The sequence below is a fragment of the Oncorhynchus nerka genome, linkage group LG13, assembly GCF_034236695.1.
Source record: "Oncorhynchus nerka isolate Pitt River linkage group LG13, Oner_Uvic_2.0, whole genome shotgun sequence".
NCBI classification, from domain to species: Eukaryota; Metazoa; Chordata; class Actinopteri; order Salmoniformes; family Salmonidae; genus Oncorhynchus; species Oncorhynchus nerka.
The window spans coordinates 10,498,299-10,518,805 of record NC_088408.1 but is presented as its reverse complement, the minus strand read 5'-3'; the positions used below and the strand labels follow the sequence as shown (position 1 = coordinate 10,518,805).

The 20,507-nt window shown below is 44.5% G+C and overlaps 2 protein-coding genes across 3 annotated transcripts in view; both read left to right on the top strand.

Annotated features, from left to right (window-relative positions):
* Window positions 1-5,739: 5,739 nt before the first annotated feature.
* Window positions 5,740-11,880, top strand: LOC135574663 (keratin-associated protein 9-1-like). Its single transcript, XM_065026193.1, has 2 exons — window positions 5,740-6,062; window positions 7,672-11,880. The coding sequence occupies exon 2, from the start codon at window positions 7,990-7,992 to the stop codon at window positions 9,004-9,006; it is 1,017 nt and encodes a 338-aa protein (XP_064882265.1). The 5' UTR covers window positions 5,740-6,062; window positions 7,672-7,989; the 3' UTR covers window positions 9,007-11,880.
* LOC115119525 (thrombospondin-1-like) overlaps window positions 11,692-20,507 on the top strand; it is a 17,849-nt gene continuing 9,033 nt past the window's right edge. The window contains exons 1-12 of one of the 2 annotated variants that reach the window (XM_065026192.1): window positions 11,692-11,745; window positions 11,880-11,922; window positions 12,072-12,155; window positions 12,408-12,967; window positions 13,256-13,331; window positions 13,979-14,071; window positions 14,536-14,645; window positions 15,167-15,292; window positions 17,118-17,214; window positions 19,157-19,330; window positions 19,617-19,793; window positions 20,108-20,281. In XM_065026192.1, coding sequence (XP_064882264.1) covers window positions 12,092-12,155; window positions 12,408-12,967; window positions 13,256-13,331; window positions 13,979-14,071; window positions 14,536-14,645; window positions 15,167-15,292; window positions 17,118-17,214; window positions 19,157-19,330; window positions 19,617-19,793; window positions 20,108-20,281 — 1,651 coding nt within the window. In that variant the 5' untranslated portion in view covers window positions 11,692-11,745; window positions 11,880-11,922; window positions 12,072-12,091. Of the gene's footprint in view, window positions 11,923-12,071; window positions 12,156-12,407; window positions 12,968-13,255; window positions 13,332-13,978; window positions 14,072-14,535; window positions 14,646-15,166; window positions 15,293-17,117; window positions 17,215-19,156; window positions 19,331-19,616; window positions 19,794-20,107; window positions 20,282-20,507 lie in introns of both variants that reach the window. The other variant, XM_065026191.1, reaches the window with a different exon arrangement.

The following is a 20,507-nucleotide window of genomic DNA, read 5'->3' as shown; positions in this document are numbered from 1 at the left end:
CAACGTGTAATTAATAACTTCACCATGCTCAAAGGAATATTCAACGTCTGCTTTTTTTTTACCCATCTACCAATAGGAACCCTTCTTTGAGAGCCATTGGAAAACCTCCCTGGTCTTTGAAGTTGAATCTATGATTGGAATTCACTGCTCAACTCAAGAGCCATACATATAATTATACGTATGTGTGGGCTACAGAGATTCAGAAATCATGTTAAAAACTATTGTTGCACACAGAGTAAGTCCATGCAACTTATTATGTAACTTGTAAAGCACATTTCTACTAAGGAACTAATTTAAGCTTGCCATAACAAAGGGGTAGAATACTTATTTACTCAAGACATTTCAGCTTTTAATTTGTAATCAGTTCTAGAAACATAATTCCACTTTGACATAATGGGATATTGTGTGTAGGCCAGTGACACAAACCCCCATCTCAATTGAATCCATATTAAAGTCAGGCTGTAACACAACAACATGTGGAAAAAGACAAAGGGTCTAAATACTTCCTGAAGGTACTGTAACTTCACATCCCGCTCTGCTTGCATCCCAAATGGCACCCTATTCCCTATTGGCCCCGGTCAAAAAAGTAGTGCACTACATAGGAAATAGGGTGACTCTTAGCAACAGAGTGGCTATGCCACGTGTCTGTGAGCGTCTGACGGGGACTATAGCAGGCCATAGAAGGTCATTGCAGAGGTCACGACAACTGGAGAGTGAGAACTGATGCCTAGAGGGTGAAACAGTGAAAATATAGACAATTGATGATGGTCGGCTGGTGACGTGTGTGACGTGTGTGTGTGTGTGTGTGTGTGTGTGTGTGTGTGTGTGTGTGTGTGTGTGTGTGTGTGTGTGTGTGTGTGTGTGTGTGTGTGTGTGTGTGTGTGTGTGTGTGTGTGTGTGTGTGTGTGTGCGTTGCATTGCGTTGTGTTGCGTTGCGTGCAAGCAGAAATGCAGAGATGACCAGAGCTCTCGGTTTCTGTCTGTAATTGTCAAGATAGATAGTGTCATCGTAACCAAGGTTACTGTCTGTCTGTCAATAGGAGTCATTCTAACCCCTTGTAGGACCACAGCACGTCTGAAAGTTGTAAGTTCTGTCAGATATGTGGCAGTGAACCAAGTCACGCTAGAGCAGACCCATCCTTTTAATACATAATTGAGAAACATCATTCATCAGTCATGAACATAATGTCCAACAGACCATTTAAATCCAATTCTCTGCCTTGACTTGTAGAGATGTGAAAATGCCAAGTGATGACAAACCTTTCTCCTCTCCTCTAGTATCAAAACACTGATCAAACATCTCCCCTAGCATCAAAACACTGATCAAAACACACCTCTCTCTTCTAGCATCAAAACACTGATCAAAACACTCCTCTCTCCTCTAGCATCAAAACACTGATCAAAACACTCCTCTCCTCTAGCATCAAAACACTGATCAAACCTCTCCTCTAGCATCAAAACACTGATCAAAACACTCCTCTCTCTTCTAGCATCAAACCACTGATCAAAACACTCCTCTCTCTTCTAGCATCAAAACACTGATCAAACATCTCCTCTAGTATCAAACCACTGATTAAACCTCTCCTCTAGTATCAAACCACTGATCAATCCTCTCCTCTAGTATCAAAACACTGATCAAAACTCTCCTCTCTCCTCTAGTATCAAAACACTGATCAAAACTCTCCTCTCTCCTCTAGTATCAAACCACTGATCAAACCTCTCCTCTCCTCTAGTATCAAACCACTGATCAAACCTCTCCTCTCCTCTAGTATCAAACCACTGATCAATCCTCTCCTCTCCTCTAGTATCAAACCACTGATCAATCCTCTCCTCTCCTCTAGTATCAAACCACTGATCAATCCTCTCCTCTCCTCTAGTATCAAACCACTGATCAATCCTCTCCTCTCCTCTAGTATCAAACCACTGATCAATCCTCTCCTCTCCTCTAGTATCAAACCACTGATCAATCCTCTCCTCTCCTCTAGCTTCAAAACACTGATCAAACCTCTCCTCTAGTATCAAACCACTGATCAAACCTCTCCTCTAGTATCAAACCACTGATCAATCCTCTCCTCTAGTATCAAACCACTGATCAATCCTCTCCTCTAGTATCAAACCACTGATCAATCCTCTCCTCTAGTATCAAACCACTGATCAAACCTCTCCTCTAGTATCAAACCACTGATCAATCCTCTCCTCTAGTATCAAACCACTGATCAATCCTCTCCTCTCCTCTAGTATCAAACCACTGATCAATCCTCTCCTCTCCTCTAGCATCAAACCACTGATCAAAACTCTCCTCTCCTCTAGCTTCAAACCACTGATCAAACCTCTCCTCTCCTCTAGCATCAAACCACTGATCAAAACTCTCCTCTCCTCTAGCTTCAAACCACTGATCAATCCTCTCCTCTAGTATCAAACCACTGATCAAAACTCTCCTCTCCTCTAGCATCAAACCACTGATCAATCCTCTCCTCTCCTCTAGTATCAAACCACTGATCAAAACTCTCCTCTCCTCTAGCATCAAACCACTGATCAAAACTCTCCTCTCCTCTAGTATCAAACCACTGATCAATCCTCTCCTCTAGTATCAAACCACTGATCAAAACTCTCCTCTCCTCTAGCATCAAACCACTGATCAAAACTCTCCTCTCCTCTAGCATCAAACCACTGATCAATCCTCTCCTCTAGTATCAAACCACTGATCAAAACTCTCCTCTCCTCTAGCTTCAAAACACTGATCAAACCTCTCCTCTAGTATCAAACCACTGATCACTTTTCTGAGTGACCTAAATATTGACTGGCTTTCATGAAGCTGCCCACTCATGGAAAAGCTTCAAACTGTAATCAGTGCCTGCAACCCCTAGTAAACTTTTTGATTTTGTTTTGTGTTTGACCAGATACAATGCTGTTTTACATTAAATAAATTAACAACAGACTTCTAGCACACTGATAGGGAAAGGCATTCAACATGCACAGCACTTATACAAATGGCACAAATGGCTTTACACCCCCTGCTATATTGTGGATGGAGAGTTACTTGTCTAACAGAACACAGAGGGTGTTCTCTAATGGTAGACTCTCCAACATAATCAAGGTAGAATCAGGCATTCCCCAGAGCAGTTCTCTAGGCCCCTTACTTTTTTCAATCTTTACCAATGACCTGCAACTGGCTCTGCCTAAAGCCTGTGAGAGGTCTGTCCTTAATAAAGTGGTGCTCTGCCTTCTTAACAGCAATATCAACAAGGCAGGTCCTACAGTCCCTGGTTTTGTCGCACCTGGACTACTGCTCAGTCGTGTGGTCAGGTGCCACAAAGAGGGACTTGGGAAAATTACAACTGGCCCAGAACAGGGCAGCACGGCTAAAATTAATAATGGCCATGTCAATCTCTCATAGCTCAAAGTAGAAGAAAGAAGTATTAAAAAGTTGAATGCACTAATAGCACACAGCTCGGACACCCATGTATTGTGACATATGTTGTAAAATGTATTTTAATGTTACAATGTTTTTTTTTGCTGGACGTCAGGCAGCAGCTAATGGGGATCCATAATAAATATAAATACTTCTCTACCTCTAGTCATAAAACACTGATAATATATCTTGCCTCTCCTTTAGTGCTCAAACACTGATCTAACCTCTCACCTCTAGTCCCAAAACACTGATCTAACCTCTCACCTCTCACCTCTAGTCCCAAAACACTGATAATATATCTCACCTCTCCTTTAGTGCTCAAACACTGATCAAACCTCTCACCTCTCACCTCTAGTCCCAAAACACTGATCTAACCTCTCACCTCTAGTCTCAAAACACTGATCTAACCTCTCACCTCTAGTCTCAAAACACTGATCTAACCTCTCACCTCTAGTCTCAAAACACTGATCAAACCTCTCACCTCTCCACCTCTAGTCCCAAAACACTGATCAAATCTCTCACCTCTAGTCCCAAAACACTGATCAAATCTCACACATCTAGTCCCAAAACACTGATCAAATCTCTCACCTCTAGTCCCAAAACACTGATCAAATCTCTCACCTCTCACCTCTAGTCCCAAAACACTGATCAAATCTCTCACCTCTAGTCCCAAAACACTGATCAAACCTCTCAACTCTAGTCCCAAAACACTGATCAAACCACTCCACCTCTAGTCCCAAAACACTGATCAAACCTCTCACCTCTAGTCCCAAAACACTGATCAAATCTCTCACCTCTAGTCCCAAAACACTGATCAAATCTCTCACCTCTCACCTCTAGTCCCAAAACACTGATCAAATCTCTCACCTCTCACCTCTAGTCCCAAAACACTGATCTAACCTCTCACCTCTAGTCCCAAAACACTGATCTAACCTCTCACCTCATGTCCCAAAACACTGATCAAATCGCTCACCTCTCACCTCTAGTCCCAAAACACTGATCAAATCTCTCACCTCTTACCTCTAGTCCCAAAACACTGATCTAACCTCTCACCTCTCACCTCTAGTCCCAAAACACTGATCAAATCTCTCACCTCTCACCTCTAGTCCCAAAACACTGATCTAACCTCTCACCTCTCACCTCTAGTCCCAAAACACTGATCAAATCTCTCACCTCTCACCTCTAGTCCCAAAACACTGATCTAACCTCTCACCTCTCACCTCTAATCCCAAAAGGCTGATATACAGTGTTTGTTCACATCAGCAGTGAGACTGACTGTTAGAACGGAACACATTTGGGTTCAAACAGTATTTGGTTTCTTTCAAATTCTTTACCTGTGCTTGATTGAGCTTCCCTGGTGCGATGGAATCAATAGAGCAGTCCCAAAAGTGAAAACACTACCCATCTGGCACTCCGGGCTCGGGCTCAATTAAACATTCAAAGATTTTTCGAAAATAAGACATATGATTTGAACCCAGATCTGTAACCTAAATGGAGAGTAAAGGAGGATGTACGTGCTGATAGGTATATATGAACCATTACCCTCCAGGGTCGAGAGGACTGGGTTCTCTCTCTGCCAGCACAGGGTCAGTTCAGGGCCTGCTGATAGGTATGTATGACTCATTACCCTCCAGGGTAGAGAGGAGTGGGTTCTCTCTCTACCAGCACAGGATCAGGTCATGGCCTGCCGTGAATCCTTATTTCAGAGGAAAGGAGACAGAGGGCACGACAGAGTTAGTCACCTGGGAGGGAGGGAGGGAGGGAGGGAGGGAGGGAGGGAGGGAGGGAGGGAGGGAGGGAGGGAGTGTGTGCGTACGTGCGTGTATGACCTGGCTTTCAAGAGAAGACAGGCTATGTGCACACTGCCCACAAAATTAGGTGGAACCTGAGCTGCACTTCCTAACCTCCTGACAATATTAGAGACACATGTTTCCCTCGGATCACTTTTGTGTGTTCCTTTTTCTGTTCAAAATGACTGTTGATTTTTTTATTGTTTATTTCCCGTTAGTTTATTATCTATTTCACTTACTTTGGCGATGTTAATAATTAACATGTTTCCCATGCCAATAAAGCCCCTTTTGAATTGAATATAGGGGTTAGAGGTCAGTCTGAACTCCAGGACAACAGGACCTACATTAGATGGACTTTATCCCAACTTGCATCACTGTTTTGCATGCTTAGGGGGATGGGAGTGTGTGTGTGTGTGTGTGTGTGTGTGTGTGTGTGTGTGTGTGTGTGTGTGTGTGTGTGTGTGTGTGTGTGTGTGTGTGTGTGTGTGTGTGTGTGTGTGTGTGTGTGTGTGTGTGTGTGTGTGTGTGTTGTGAAGGGACCAAGTATTTTGCCTGTTGCTCTAAAGCGGAAAGGTGGAATAAGAGTCGGGAGCAGTATTTTTTTTTTATTTTTTACATTGAACAAAGTTCTCTATTGAAATATCTTCTCTTCTCCAACATACCCACATAACCAAAAGGATAACACAACTCTTCTTCTTCACAGGAATAGGGAAAACAAAGTGATTAACTTTTAACTACAACGTAAATCACGCGTGTCACCGTCTTAACTATACGTTGGTGGAGATCTCATTTCCCATGGCGGTTGAGAATTCGTGTTTGTCCCAAGAGGTGGTCCGTTTCTTTCTTCTGTCGTCTGTCAGGTAAGTCAGATGTTTGGAGAATCAACACGTCCTTTTTCCACCGAGCTTCCCCCGCTACTGGTTCCCCCGTATCGTACGTAGGAGGAAGGGAATAGGTGATTAGTGCCGCCAGGCGGGCTTAGCTGTCTCTGATTCCCTGCACTCACATGCCCGGGCTGGGCTACTATCAGTGGGCACAGCCTAACACCCCTGGAGGTCCTTCCACAGTGTGTGATGGTGACACCTCTTCTAGCAGGTCCCTCTCAGAAAACACCTGATCTCAACCTTATTTGATGACTCACACTTTTGAATAGAAACCTGATGACGTTGACTCCATGTGACAAAGCTGGTTCCCAGACCGCCACATACATAATACTGGATCACATACAGTACCCTAAACTAATCCTCAGTACTCCCTCAGGCAGTAAACAGGCTAACTGGAGAGACACCTATAACCACTGACCCTAGGACCCTGACAGTAGGACCCTAGGGCTGAAGGAGTGGAACCCAATCGCCTACCTCACCATCACTCTAGAGCCCTCACTAGACCGCAACATAAAAATAACTTAAAACAGATCAAATGCCTCAATTTGGAACAATTACCTCAAATTGGAACAATTACCTCAATATGGAACAATTACCTCATTGTGGAACAATTACCTCATTATGGAACAATTACCTCAATGTGGAACAATTACCTCAATGTGGAACAATTACCTCAATGTGGAACAATTACCTCAATGTGGAACAATTACCTCATTATGGAACAATTACCTCAATGTGGAACAATTACCTCAATGTGGAACAATTACCTCAATGTGGAACAATTACCTCAATGTGGAACAATTACCTCATTATGGAACAATTACCTCAATATGGAATAATTACCTCATTATGGAAAAATTACCTCAATGTGGAACAATTACCTCAATGTGGAACAATTACCTCATTATGGAACAATTACCTCAATATGGAACAATTACCTCAATGTGGAACAATTACCTCAATGTGGAACAAATTCATTAGAGCTCACACCACTACTGTTCTTTACGTCATTAGACCTGATTTAGATAATCAGACTAGAGACAGCAAGAAGAAAAGTTGTTTTTGAGCGAATTGTGCCAATGATTCAATCACACTGTTTCACCTTGTCCTGACTGTATCAGTGTGATCTATGTTTGCTTCTCTGACAGGTGGCGGGACTTTTAGGAAAAAAAGTGTTCTTCATTTGTCCCCATAGTAGAACCCTTTTAGTTCCAGGTAGAACCCTTTGGTGGTGAAAAAGGTTCTACTTCAAACCTTTTAGTGGTGAAAGGATTCCAAGGAGAACCTTCAACATTCTATTAAATAAATATTTGTTTTCATAGGCTTCTCCTATGGGGACAATTGAATAACCTTTTTTCGTCCCAGGTAGCAGCCACTGCCTGACAGTCAGCTAACAGCTAACGTCCCATCTCTAGCTCTGTCTCACTCTTTCTCTAGCTTTCTCTCTCTTTCTGTCTCCCCCTATCTGCCCCCCACCCCACCCCCCACCCCCCACCCTCCTCATTCCCAGTTAGTCAAAACACTGTCTGTAGGAGAACTTGTTACCTAGCACTCTGTCTCTCTCTGTTTAATCATTTATTTCTAGATATACAAGGGGATATGATTTGATGTTGGCAAGGAGAAGAGAGGAAGAGAGAGCGGCAGCGGCAGTAGGGACAGAAGGAGAACTCCAGGTCCAGCAGAACAGACACACTGCTGGGATAGTCATCACCCTTTCAGCGCTAACTCCAGATCTCCAGATGACTATGGGAATCTTTAATAGCAGTTATATTAAGAAACAAAAATAAAAGCCGCATTCTCCTGCTGGTATTTTTGATAGCTGAGCTGGACGTTGGACGCTGGATCAAAACATGACTTTAGCCAAGACTTTAGGGAGACGTCTGGTGGAGGAGAGCTAGTGAGGATGCCACACACAGACACACACACACACACACACACACACACACACACACACACTCCAGCTGTATCGCCTTGCTGTATCCCCTTGCTGTATCGTCTTGCTGTATCCCCTTGCTGTATCCCCTTGCTGTATCCCCTTGCTGTATCGTCTTGCTGTATCCCCTTGCTGTATCCCCTTGCTGTATCGCCTTGCTGTATCCCCTTGCTGTATCCCCTTGCTGTATCGCCTTGCTGTATCCCCTTGCTGTATCCCCTTGCTGTATCGTCTTGCTGTATCCCCTTGCTGTATCGCCTTGCTGTATCCCCTTGCTGTATCCCCTTGCTGTATCCCCTTGCTGTATCCCCTTGCTGTATCGCCTTGCTGTATCCCCTTCCTGTATCGCCTTGCTGTATCCCCTTGCTGTATTGTCTTGCTGTATCCCCTTGCTGTATCCCCTTGCTGTATCCCCTTGCTGTATCGTCTTGCTGTATCGTCTTGCTGTATCCCCTTGCTGTATCCCCTTGCTGTATCCCCTTGCTGTATCGCCTTGCTGTATCCCCTTGCTGTATCCCCTTGCTGTATCCCCTTGCTGTATCGCCTTGCTGTATCCCCTTCCTGTATCGCCTTGCTGTATCCCCTTCCTGTATCGTCTTGCTGTATCGTCTTGCTGTATCGTCTTGCTGTATCCCCTTGCTGTATCCCCTTGCTGTATCCCCTTGCTGTATCCCCTTGCTGTATCGCCTTGCTGTATCGTCTTGCTGTATCCCCTTGCTGTATCCCCTTGCTGTATCCCCTTGCTGTATCCCCTTCCTGTATCGTCTTGCTGTATCGTCTTGCTGTATCCCCTTGCTGTATCCCCTTGCTCTATCCCCTTCCTGTATCCCCTTCCTGTATCCCCTTCCTGTATCGTCTTGCTGTATCGTCTTGCTGTATCGTCTTGCTGTATCGTCTTGCTGTGATTGTGAAACTCCCAGGGATATTACGTCTGCTGAACTTGATTCTAGACAGAGATCCTCCTCCCATCAAATGTTTATACTATAGTACCTTCCTACTGACCACATCATCTGTCTGAACCAGACCTTCCTACTGACCACATGATCTGTCTGAACCAGACCTTCCTACTGACCACATGATCTGTCTGAACCAGACCTTCCTACTGACCACATGATCTGTCTGACCCAGACCTTCCTACTGACCACATGATCTGTCTGACCCAGACCTTCCTACTGACCACATGATCTGTCTGACCCACACGTCCTTTTTCCACCGAGCTTCCCCCGCTACTGGTTCTCCCGTATCGTCCGTAGGAGGAAGGGAATAGGTGATTAGTGCCGCCAGGCGGGCTTAGCTGTCTCTGATTCCCTGCACTCACATGCCCAGACCTTCCCACTGACCACATCATCTATCTGACCCAGATGTGTCATAGTCAATGATAATTCATAGCTGCATCAATATGCAGACATATCCATCATGTCCTTATTGCTTTCAGAGAATGATTAGGAGTTGAATGACATTAACTGCATTGATTAGAGAGTACTCACCAATGTCTGCTGCAACAAAACTATACTGCCTTATAAAGGCATAACGCAGAGTAACTACACTATACTGCCTTATAAAGGCATAACGCAGAGTAACTACACTATACTGCCTTATAAAGGCATAACGCAGAGTAACTACACTATACTGCCTTATAAAGGCATAACGCAGAGTAACTACACTATACTGCCTTATAAAGGCATAACGCAGAGTAACTACACTATACTGCCTTATAAAGGCATAACGCAGAGTAACTACACTATACTGCCTTATAAAGGCATAACGCAGAGTAACTACACTATACTGCCTTATAAAGGCATAACGCAGAGTAACTACACTATACTGCCTTATAAAGGCATAACGCAGAGTAACTACACTATACTGCCTTATAAAGGCATAACGCAGAGTAACTACACTATACTGCCTTATAAAGGCATAACGCAGAGTAACTACACTATACTGCCTTATAAAGGCATAAACGCAGAGTACGGCATTTTTTTACAGCTAAATTTGACTTCAAATATTTATCAATCAAGACAGACTACAATTTGTGATACTCCATTATATATTCTGATCAACTGGCTTGCTCTTGTGTCAGGAAACTAAATCCCACATTAATCAGATAATGTACCTGGCCATTACAACAGATCAAAGATTTGTTTTACCAAATTCGTAGTTATTGCTTTTTGCCTTTTGTATGGCAGTATAGTTGTCTCATTATTTGCTGTATAAGAAGATGGTCCCAGAACCACAAAGATCCTAAATATTACTATGTTCCAGAACCACAAAGATCATATACATTACTATGTCCAGAACCACAAAGATCCTAAATATTACTATGTCCAGAACATCCACAAATGCATTTAGGCCATAGGTCACATGCAGTTTTGGGGAAGCTACTCTGAAAAAAACTGGTTTACCAAGCTACCAATTACTTTACACTAAAATAAATTAAGATACACCAAAGCTACCCTCAAGGAAAATATAGTTTACTGAACTAAAGTTACTTTGAATAAGTAGTTAACAATGATCATATGTACATCTGAAATGGCAATGATCACAAATTGCTAGAAAACACATCACTTTGGGCTCATATGTTAATATAATGTGTAATTTAGCCTATTAAACACAAAAACTATATTTCAAGGGAGAATTAGGCCTGTCTGATGCCGAAAAAGTAATAAATCGTATATTCTTTTTTTGCATAAAAAGTAGTGTGTAGTTCCAGTAGTTAGCTACACCCCTACATGGCAGAAGAATCATGAAATACTGATAACACTACTTAGATTTGAATTTAGTTCAACTACCACCAAGCTACTGTAAAATGTACTTTAATTACTAGTTGAACTACTTGTAGGTCGCACCTCACCAGCACTGGTCACATGGAATATGATTATAATATATGAATTGGTAAAAAGGTGGCGCCATCTTAAAATAACCTCATATACGTGCATTCAATTCATATTCAAACGGCAATAGTACAACACATCAGTGTGTGTGTGGATTGAATCGCAAATCCAGGCGTTCTCTCATTCATATGATTGCAGCACAGGCCTCGGCGCCTCTCTAGTGAACTCACAACGGCTTCTAGCGGACAAACTTGGAACAGCAGCAGGGAATAAACCTTTTTTTCCCAATTGACTGACTGAGCATCCTCTCGCAAATTCCTGAAGCCAGTCTGGTGAATAAATAAGACCATATTTTCGCTCTAGGAATTGATTCGCATTTCCATATTAATCCAATTTTCTCCATAAGAAAATAACACTCATAATCAGTTACCTATTTTGGTGAGACCACTATTGATAAGCAAGTGTAAGAATTAAGCATAAACTTAATGAAACGTTAGCAAAAAGGTTTAAAGATAGAGAAGATTATTATTATTTTATTTTTTCCGAGAACATTTCAAACTGATGAGTAAACCAATAACCGGAAATGATGGTCTAATAAAGGTATGGATCCGGTCATGGAATTCGGCCTCTGGAATGTGGCGCGTTTTTTTCTATCTCCCCTCTCCCCTTGTGCGCTTCTGAATGGGACTCAGTGCGCTCCAGCGGCTCTACTTGCTGTGAGGTAAGACCATAAGCTCATCCCTTTTCCCTTCCACCATCTGATTGGGCGAGACGCGTTCTTAGGAATGTCATGAAACTATTTAAATAGTACTTTGTCCCCTGGCTTACAGTTAGGTTCTTAGCTTCAGATACCAGAGAGAAGATTTTGCCGTTCAATTAAAGCAACACAAGAAACGTACTTTCTGCATCTTATATCGGACTTCTTTCCATTAAAAATTAACAAGAAATTGTTTTTATCTTGTGGATTATTATTGGATTTCCATTTCTATTTGGATTTGACTGTTTCTCTCTGCTGTTTTCATTCAACAGGTGGGTTAACAATATTTCGATTTTCTTTCAACGAATCCAGCCTGTATGTATCAAGACATATTTTTCAAATATTGTCTTATTATAGTAAATAATAATATGCGTTTGGATTATTGTTTATTATTATATTTAAATGTTATGTGTAAATATGAACTTTTGTGAAAAGTGGTTGACTTTATTTGCTGTTTTTCATAGGGAAAAAACAGAGTTTCACCATGAAGTTGACAGGAATATTTCTGCTGTTGATGCTTTTGACCTGCGAGAGCGTACGAGTTGCAGGTGAGATGCTTGTCTGATACTATATGTTTGTCTAGAATTAACGGAGTTTCTAACGCTTCAACTTAAAACTCCATGAACTTAAAACTTTAAAAAAATATATATATATATTATCCCTTTAATTTATTGATTTGCGTTGGACATGGATTAACATAGAGAACTGTAGAGTTCATTCCGCACAACGAAAATAATCAATTCCAAAGACATGCAGATAAAGACGAATTGCTCCCACTCATTCCCACGTCCCTCCCACAGAGAACCGAGACGACAATAGCGTGTACGACCTGTTCGAGCTTGTCCAAGTCTCCAAGAAGAACCACGGAGTGACCCTAGTGAAGGGCGACGACCCATACAGTCCCGCCTACAAGATCCTCAACCCGGACCTGATCCCCGAGCTCCCCGAGAGCTCCTTCAGGGACCTCATCGATTCCATCCATGCCGAGAGGGGCTTCCTCCTCCTGCTTAACTTCAAGCAGTTTAAGCGGACCAGGGGCTCCCTCTTGACCGTGGAGAAGCGGGACGGATCAGGAGCCGTGTTCGAGATTGTCTCGAATGGAAAAGCGAACACCCTGGATGTGGTTTTCTCCACCGTTAACAAGCAACAGGTGGTGTCGATAGAAGATGTGGACTTGGCGACGGGTCACTGGAAGAATATTACGCTGTTCGTGCAGGAGGACCGGGCGCAGCTGTATGTTGGCTGTGAGGAGGTGAACACGGCGGAACTGGACGCGCCAATTCAGAGCATCCTCACTCAGGAGACTCCCGCCACAGCGCGCCTCAGGATCGGGAAGGGAGCGGTGAAGGACCGGTTCATGGTAAGTGGAGCGCGCAGAGCACATGACGCACGGCATTACACATAATGGATACAGATTATATAAGTGATCGAGTTGTTTTAGATGTTAGTAAGTGTTGAATTTAGTATTGTGTGACACTTAAATTCAGAAAAAATGATGTGCATAAAACCTATAGACCCATCCATAAAATGTATACGGTACACCATATTGGAAACCCTTGTATGATCCATAAAGTCCTATATTTGTTGCGTAAATGTCGAATGACAGCGACTGCAATACTCGAGCTAAAATGGCCATTGATTCTCGCAGGGGGTGCTCCAAAACGTGCGCTTTGTCTTTGGAACCACTTTGGACGCGATTCTGCGCAACAAGGGATGTCAAAACTGTAAGTAGCCTAATCATGAACAGAAAGCATATGTGCGTGTTTACCGATGCACCACTGGTTGTTCTTCTAAAGCCACCAAGCATTCTATAAGACAACGTATGATTGTTTAAGAGCCGATTTATTAACTGTCATGGGAAAGTTGCTAACAAAGTCACGTTTATGTTGCCATGGGAAAGCTGAAGTTTACAAGCACTTCAATGCCTCCTCAGGGCTGGGCACATTAACTCATTCACTTCATTGTGATCCAAGATAGTATGAGGCTGTAATGTTCTCTATTCAACTGAGTGTAGTTACATCTCATCCATCCTTATATCACCAATGAGCCCTGAGGACAGTGTGCCTGTTGTGGTCTGCTGTGGTCTAGTGGGTATTACAGCCATTACAGTTTACATTGCTCTAAACAGTCTCTATTTTTGTTTCTCCCTCCCTTCCTCCCTCTTCCTCCCACCCTACTCTGTCTCACTCCTTTTCCCCTGTCTCCCTCCCTCCCCCCCTCTCTTCCTCTCTTTCCACTCTCCCTCCCTCTCCCCTCTCCCTTCTATCCCCTCCCTCTCCTTTCCCCTCCCTCCCTCCCTCCCTCTCCCTCCCTTTCTCTCTCTTTCGCTCTCCCTTCCTCCTTCTCCCCCTCATCTCCCTCCCTCCCTCAGCTGTTCTGACGGATGAGATCGTCCTTATCGACGACACCATCAATGGGTCCAGCCCTGCCATTAGGACGGACTACACTGGCCACAAAACTAAAGGTAAACACAACTGCTGCTGCTTATTATTATAAACCCTGTATAAACCCTGTATAAACCCTGTTAAACACTCCCGAAAAGGGTTCCATATACAGAATAGAACAGAATAGAACAGAACAGAACAGCATAGAATAGAATATAACAGCATAGAATAGAACAGCATAGAATAGAATAGAACAGCATATAATATAATAAAACAGCATAAAATAGAATAGAACAGCATAAAATAGAACAGCAGCATAGAATATAACAGCATAGAATAGAACAGTATGGAATAGAACAGCATAGAAGCATAGAAGTATTAGAAGAAAGTAAATTATTCTATTTCTATTCTACTATCAGCAGTTGTCTGTAGCTGTAGGGAGTTGAACATTAGTCTGGAAGCCTTCATGTACATTGATAGTGAAACTGTATTCCCCATAGAATTCACATATCTCCATATATCTCTGTGTTTTCCCTCCCTCCAGACCTGCAGATGATCTGTGGGTTCTCCTGTGAGGACCTGGCTGGCATGTTCAAGGAATTGAAGGGGTTGGGAGTGGTGGTGAAGGAGCTGTCTAACGAGCTGCGTAAAGTGGTGAGGAAACACACCTGACTCCTGAACCAGATGTCTGTCTGTCTGTCTGTCTGTCTGTCTGTCTGTCTGTCTGTCTGTCTGTCTGTCTGTCTGTCTGTCTGTCTGTCTGTCTGTCTGTCTGTCTGTCTGTCTGTCTGTCTCTGTCTCTGTCTCTCTCTGTGTGTGTGTGTGTGTGTGTCTGTCTGTCTGTCTGTCTGTGGCATGATACTCTGCAACAAACTGTTTGTCAGTCGCTGCATGTGGGCCTTGCTTAGCATACTGGCCTACCAGCACCAACTCTGACTAGTCTGTCAAACTGCATGTTAGTTCATTCATTAAATCAAATAAGGTATGCTTTTCTAACTAGCTTTCATTTGAAAGGCTTATTAATGCTAAACAATCATTCTCAAAGACCTGATTCTCTTTTTCAAACCACTTGGGCTATTGACAACTGAAGAGTGAAACAGTGTGTGAATTTGAAACCCTTTCTCATCCAGTATTCATATCGGTGTGTATGCTTCCTTCCTTCCTGTCTCCTTCAGACGGACGAGAACAAGTTTTTGATGAACAGAGTTGGGATCCACAGTGGAGTCTGTCTGCACAACGGCATCGTCCACAAGAACAAGGCCGAGTGGACCGTCGACGACTGTACCGAGTGCACTTGTCAAGTAAGGGCCAAAGTCGAGAGAGTTTGTGTGGATGGGGAGCGTAGTGGGGTAGTGTGTGTGTGTGTGTGTGTGTGTGTGTGCACGCACCTACGTTTGCACTCTCAGACAGGCACTTGCAAACACATACTCATCCCCACTCAGCAAGTGCCCGCTCGCTACTCAAAACCTGTCTGTCATCTGGACAGTAATTGGTTTGGAGGAAGAGGCTGGCATCAAGCCAACAAGCCAACAGTGGGTGCTGTAGTGAAGTGACCATGCATGGCTCACCACTCTAGTGAACAGACAGGGCCTGAACAGGCCCACTATAGGCCCTGGTCAAAAGTAGCACACCATATAGAGAATAGGGTACCTCCTCATCTCTAATTACCTCCTCATCTCTAATTACCTCCTCATCTCTAATTACCTCCTCATCTTTAATTACCTCCTCATCTCTAATTACCTCCTCATCTCTAATTACCTCTTCTCAGCAGCTCTTCATCTCTAATTTCCTCCTCAGCTCTTCTCAGCAGCTCCTCGTCTCTATTTACCTCCTCAGCTCTTCTGAGCATCTCCTCATCTCCAATTACCTCCTCAGCTCTTCTCAGCAGCTCCTCATCTCTAATTACCTCCTCACCTCTAATTACCTCCTCATCTCTAATTACCTCCTCAGCTCTTCTGAGCATCTCCTCATCTCCAATTACCTCCTCAGCTCTTCTCAGCAGCTCCTCATCTCTAATTACCTCCTCAGCTCTTCTCAGCAGCTCCTCATCTCTAATTACCTCTCAGCTCTTCTCAGCAGCTCCTCATCTCTAATTACCTCCTCAGCTCTTCTCAGCAGCTCCTCATCTCTAATTACCTCCTCAGCTCTTCTGAGCAGCTCCTCATCTCTAATTACCTCCTCACCTCTAATTACCTCCTCATCTCTAATTACCTCTCAGCTCTTCTCAGCAGCTCCTCATCTCTAATTACCTCCTCACCTCTAATTACCTCCTCATCTCTAATTACCTCTCAGCTCTTCTCAGCAGCTCCTCATCTCTAATGACCTCCTCAGCTCTTCACAGCAGCTCCTCATCTCTAATTACCTCCTCATCTCTAATTACCTCCTCATCTTTAATTACCTCCTCATCTCTAATTACCTCTCAGCTCTTCTGAGCAGCTCCTCATCTCTAATTACCTCCTCAGCTCTTCTCAGCAGCTCCTCATCTCTAATTACCTCCTCAGCTCTTCTCAGCAGCTCCTCATCTCTCATTACCTCCTCAGCTCTTCTCAGCAGCTCCTCATCTCTAATTACCTCTCAGCTCTTCTGAGCATCTCCTCATCTCTAATTACCTCTCAGCTCTTCTCAGCAGCTCCTCATCTCTAATTAACAACATAATTAAAACAGAGCTTTAGCTCAGACAAGTGGCCCACAGACAGGAAGACACAGAGTGCTACTGTATTCAATAAAAACTGCTGCAGGCAAATCTGCTCTGCCAGCAGTATCACCTTTCTCCTCGTAATCCTCTTGTCTCATGGGCTTTCTTGGTCTGTGAATCAACTGGCCAGGATGTTAGTATGCTTCATTATACAGATATATTGAACGTTCTGTCCATCAAGGCAAACTAAGGCGCTTCTTTTGGTAGATAGATTCTTAATTTTTTGGGGTCCCACCGACTGTTTGGCCGTATTCCTACTACCCTGACCCAGTGGGCAGGTGCTGATTGGTCCACAGGGGGTCTCTGGCTCCAGCCACTGACCTTCTCATTGTACTGACCCAAGTTGGTCCAGGTGCAGAAAAGGGGGGACTTACTGTATGTCATTAACGTCCTGATTCCTTGTGATTCTTTGTCTCCGCCCCTTTTTGTAGAACTCTGCCACCGTGTGCCGTAAGATCTCCTGCCCCCTGATCCCGTGTGCCAACGCAACCGTGCCCGATGGAGAGTGCTGCCCGCGCTGTGGAACACGTGAGTTCCGACCCTAGAATTACAATGATTGGTTCGGATTCTATGGTTCTATTTGTGTGGTTCCAACTCCATACAAGAAGTAACATACCTGCACAAACAAAGGTTCACCTCACGTTCAAGGAAGTCTATAATATACAGTATTACGAACCAGAGGTTTATTCTATTCTAAAGCCATTGATAGCCTGAGTTGTCCTTTAATGTCTTTAAGACAAACAGGTCATTTAAACAGCACTCCATTTACTGCCATCTACTCAGATTCTATTTGCCAAATAAAGTATGAAGCCACCAAACATTTTCTCGGCGTAAAAGTTCCTATTCAAGAAAAACAAATTCATTTTAAGGGTGATTTAAATCTCCTAGCTTGTTAATGTATGAAAAGGGTGTTATGTGTCAGAACACTGTAGATTCATGGTCCAAATGTCCTCCTGACCATTGTGCAGGTCTGATCAGCAACCACAGAAAACGTTTGGTTGAGATTATTGCTGCCGAAGGAGGGTCAACCAGTTATTAAATCCAAGGGTTCACATACTTTTCCCACCCTGCACAGTGAATGTTTACACGGTGTGTTTAATGAAGACACGAAAAAAATCCACCCAAAACATCTTTAATCTTCATCTTGTAATGGCTATAATTGGGGCAAATTGGTTTAAGTGGGATGGAAAATTTCTCTGTTTACCAAATGCATCCTAGACACGTGACATTTTCCACATACCTAAGAGGGCTGGGCCGCAGTGGCCCCTAAAACCTAAAGAAAGGCAGACAACCACACTCATCAGTACCTTGGACAACGTTATGACATGGTCCCTGGTTTCCTTTTTACAAGTAACAGCAGTCAATGGGGATCACTGTGCATTCAGCTTCTTAGACGGACTTTCCCATTTTTACAGACTTCCCTTTGGCCTCTCTAACTCTCCTGAACTCCCAGGGGAGGCCGTCTCTTTAACTCTACCAACACACAGGCACACACACACGCACACACACGGACACAGACATGCACAGGCGACACACACACACACACACACACACAGGCACACACATGCACAGGCGACACACACACACACACACACAGGCACACACATGCACAGGCGACACACACACACACACACACACACACAGGCACACACATGCACAGGCGACACACACACTCATCCCAGGGCTAAATCGCGTACATTAGACCGGAGTTCTAATAACTTTAAGAGCTTTTAACCCTAATTTACTGCGAAGGGTGGGGTGGGAGGGGCTTGTGGTCTCTGCAGTCCAATAAGCTCTCTCATTGTCTCCCTCTCTCCCTCTCCTCTCTCCCTCCACTCCCTCCCTTCTCTCCCTCCTTCTCTCCCTCCTTCTCTCTCTCTCTCTCTCCCTCTCTTCCTCCCTTCCTCCTCTCCCTCCCTTCTTTCCCACCTTCTCTCTCTCTCCCTCTCTTCCTCCCTCCCTTCCTCCTCTCCCTCCCTTCTTTCCATCCTTCTCTCTCTCTCTCCCTCTCTTCCTCCCTCCCTTCCTCCTCTCCCTCCCTTCTTTCCCTCCTTCTCTCTCTCTCTCCCTCTTTTCCTCCCTCCCTTCCTCCTCTCCCTCCCTTCTCTCCCTCCTTCTCTCTCTCTCCCTCTCTTCCTCCCTTCCTCCTCTCCCTCCCTTCTCTCCCTCCTTCTCTCTCTTTCTCTCTCCCTCTCTTCCTCCCTTAATCCTCTCCCTCCCTTCTCTCCCTCCTTCTCACTCTCTCTCCCTCTCTTCCTCCCTTCCTCCTCTCCCTCCCTTCTCTCCCTCCTTCTCTCTCTCTCTCCCTCTCTTCCTCCCTTCCTCCTCTCCCTCCCTTCTCTCCCTCCTTCTCTCTCTCTCCCCCTCTCTTCCTCCCTTCCTCCTCTCCCTCCCTCCTCTCCCTCCTTCTCTCTCTCTCCCTCTCTTCCTCCCTTCCTCCTCTCCCTCCCTTCTCTCTCTCTCTCCATAGCGAGTGACTATGCGGAGGATGGATGGTCCCTGTGGTCTGAATGGACCCACTGTTCCGTGTCTTGTGGGCGGGGAATTCAGCAGAGAGGCCGCTCCTGCGACCGCATCAACAACAACTGCGAGGGAACCTCGGTCCAAACCAGGGACTGCTACCTTCAGGAGTGTGACAAACGCTGTGAGTTCAGTATTCTATACACATTCAAATCTACCGACCAAATCACATAGAAACTTGTCACATAGAAACTTGTTTCACATACTTTTATCGCCAACTTGTATTGATGGTGACAGAAACGATGGACCACATCTAAGCATTCAGCTGCAGATCAGCCAGCTGTGACTCCACAGAGCAACAACGCCGTTTAACTTTAAACTTCTCTTAACCTGTTTTGATTTAACATTGACCCATAACCAAGCGTCTCATTGACCCCTGACCCCTAACCTCTGCTCATGTGACCCTCCAGTCAAGCAGGACGGTGCCTGGAGCCACTGGTCCCCCTGGTCATCCTGCTCGGTCACCTGTGGGGCGGGTGTCATCACCCGTATCCGCCTCTGCAACTCCCCCACACCCCAGCTGGAAGGCAAGGACTGCCAAGGAGAGGGAAGACAGACTGAGAAGTGCACCAAGTCACCCTGCCCAAGTAAGTACCATTAGTCAAGGGTTTTAAGAACAAGACCTGGGTCACATGTCATTGTGATCATTTTACATTAGTCAAAGGCTTTTTCATGCACCTCACACCCTGAAATATTTGCAGTCAAATGAACATCCTCTTTCATGTGGTACCCTGTCATTTAGCCTCAATTGCAGTCTGTATTTGTTCCTGGTTTGGCAAGTCAACGACCAAGGAGTTGGCTATTGCAGAAACAAAGATGGCATTGCAAAATGCCTTACCATCATGAAGAGCACCACAGTCACACCTGTATTGAAACCTCTGTGTCTCTACTTCCCCTTCAGTCAACGGTAACTGGGGACCCTGGTCGCTATGGGATACCTGCTCTGCCACCTGTGGGGGAGGAGCTCAGACACGTAAACGTCTCTGCAACGACCCCGCCCCTAAATATGGTGGTAAGGAGTGCCAGGGTGACTCCAAGGCCACTCAGCAGTGCAACAAGAACTCCTGTCCCATCGGTGAGCAGCAGGACAATGGTTTTGTCCGAAATGGCACCCTATTCCCTATATAGTGCGTTACTTTTGACCAGGACCTATAGGATAGTAGTGCACTACTTTTGACCAGGGCCTATAGGATAGTAGTGCACTACTTTTGACCAGCACCTATAGGATAGTAGTGCACTACTTTTGACTAGGGCCTATAGGATAGTAGTGCACTACTTTTGACCAGGACCTATAGGATAGT

Coding starts and splice junctions, on each gene's coding strand:
- LOC135574663 (XM_065026193.1), top strand. CDS start 7,990: ATGCCACACACAGACACACACACACACACACACACACACACACACACA.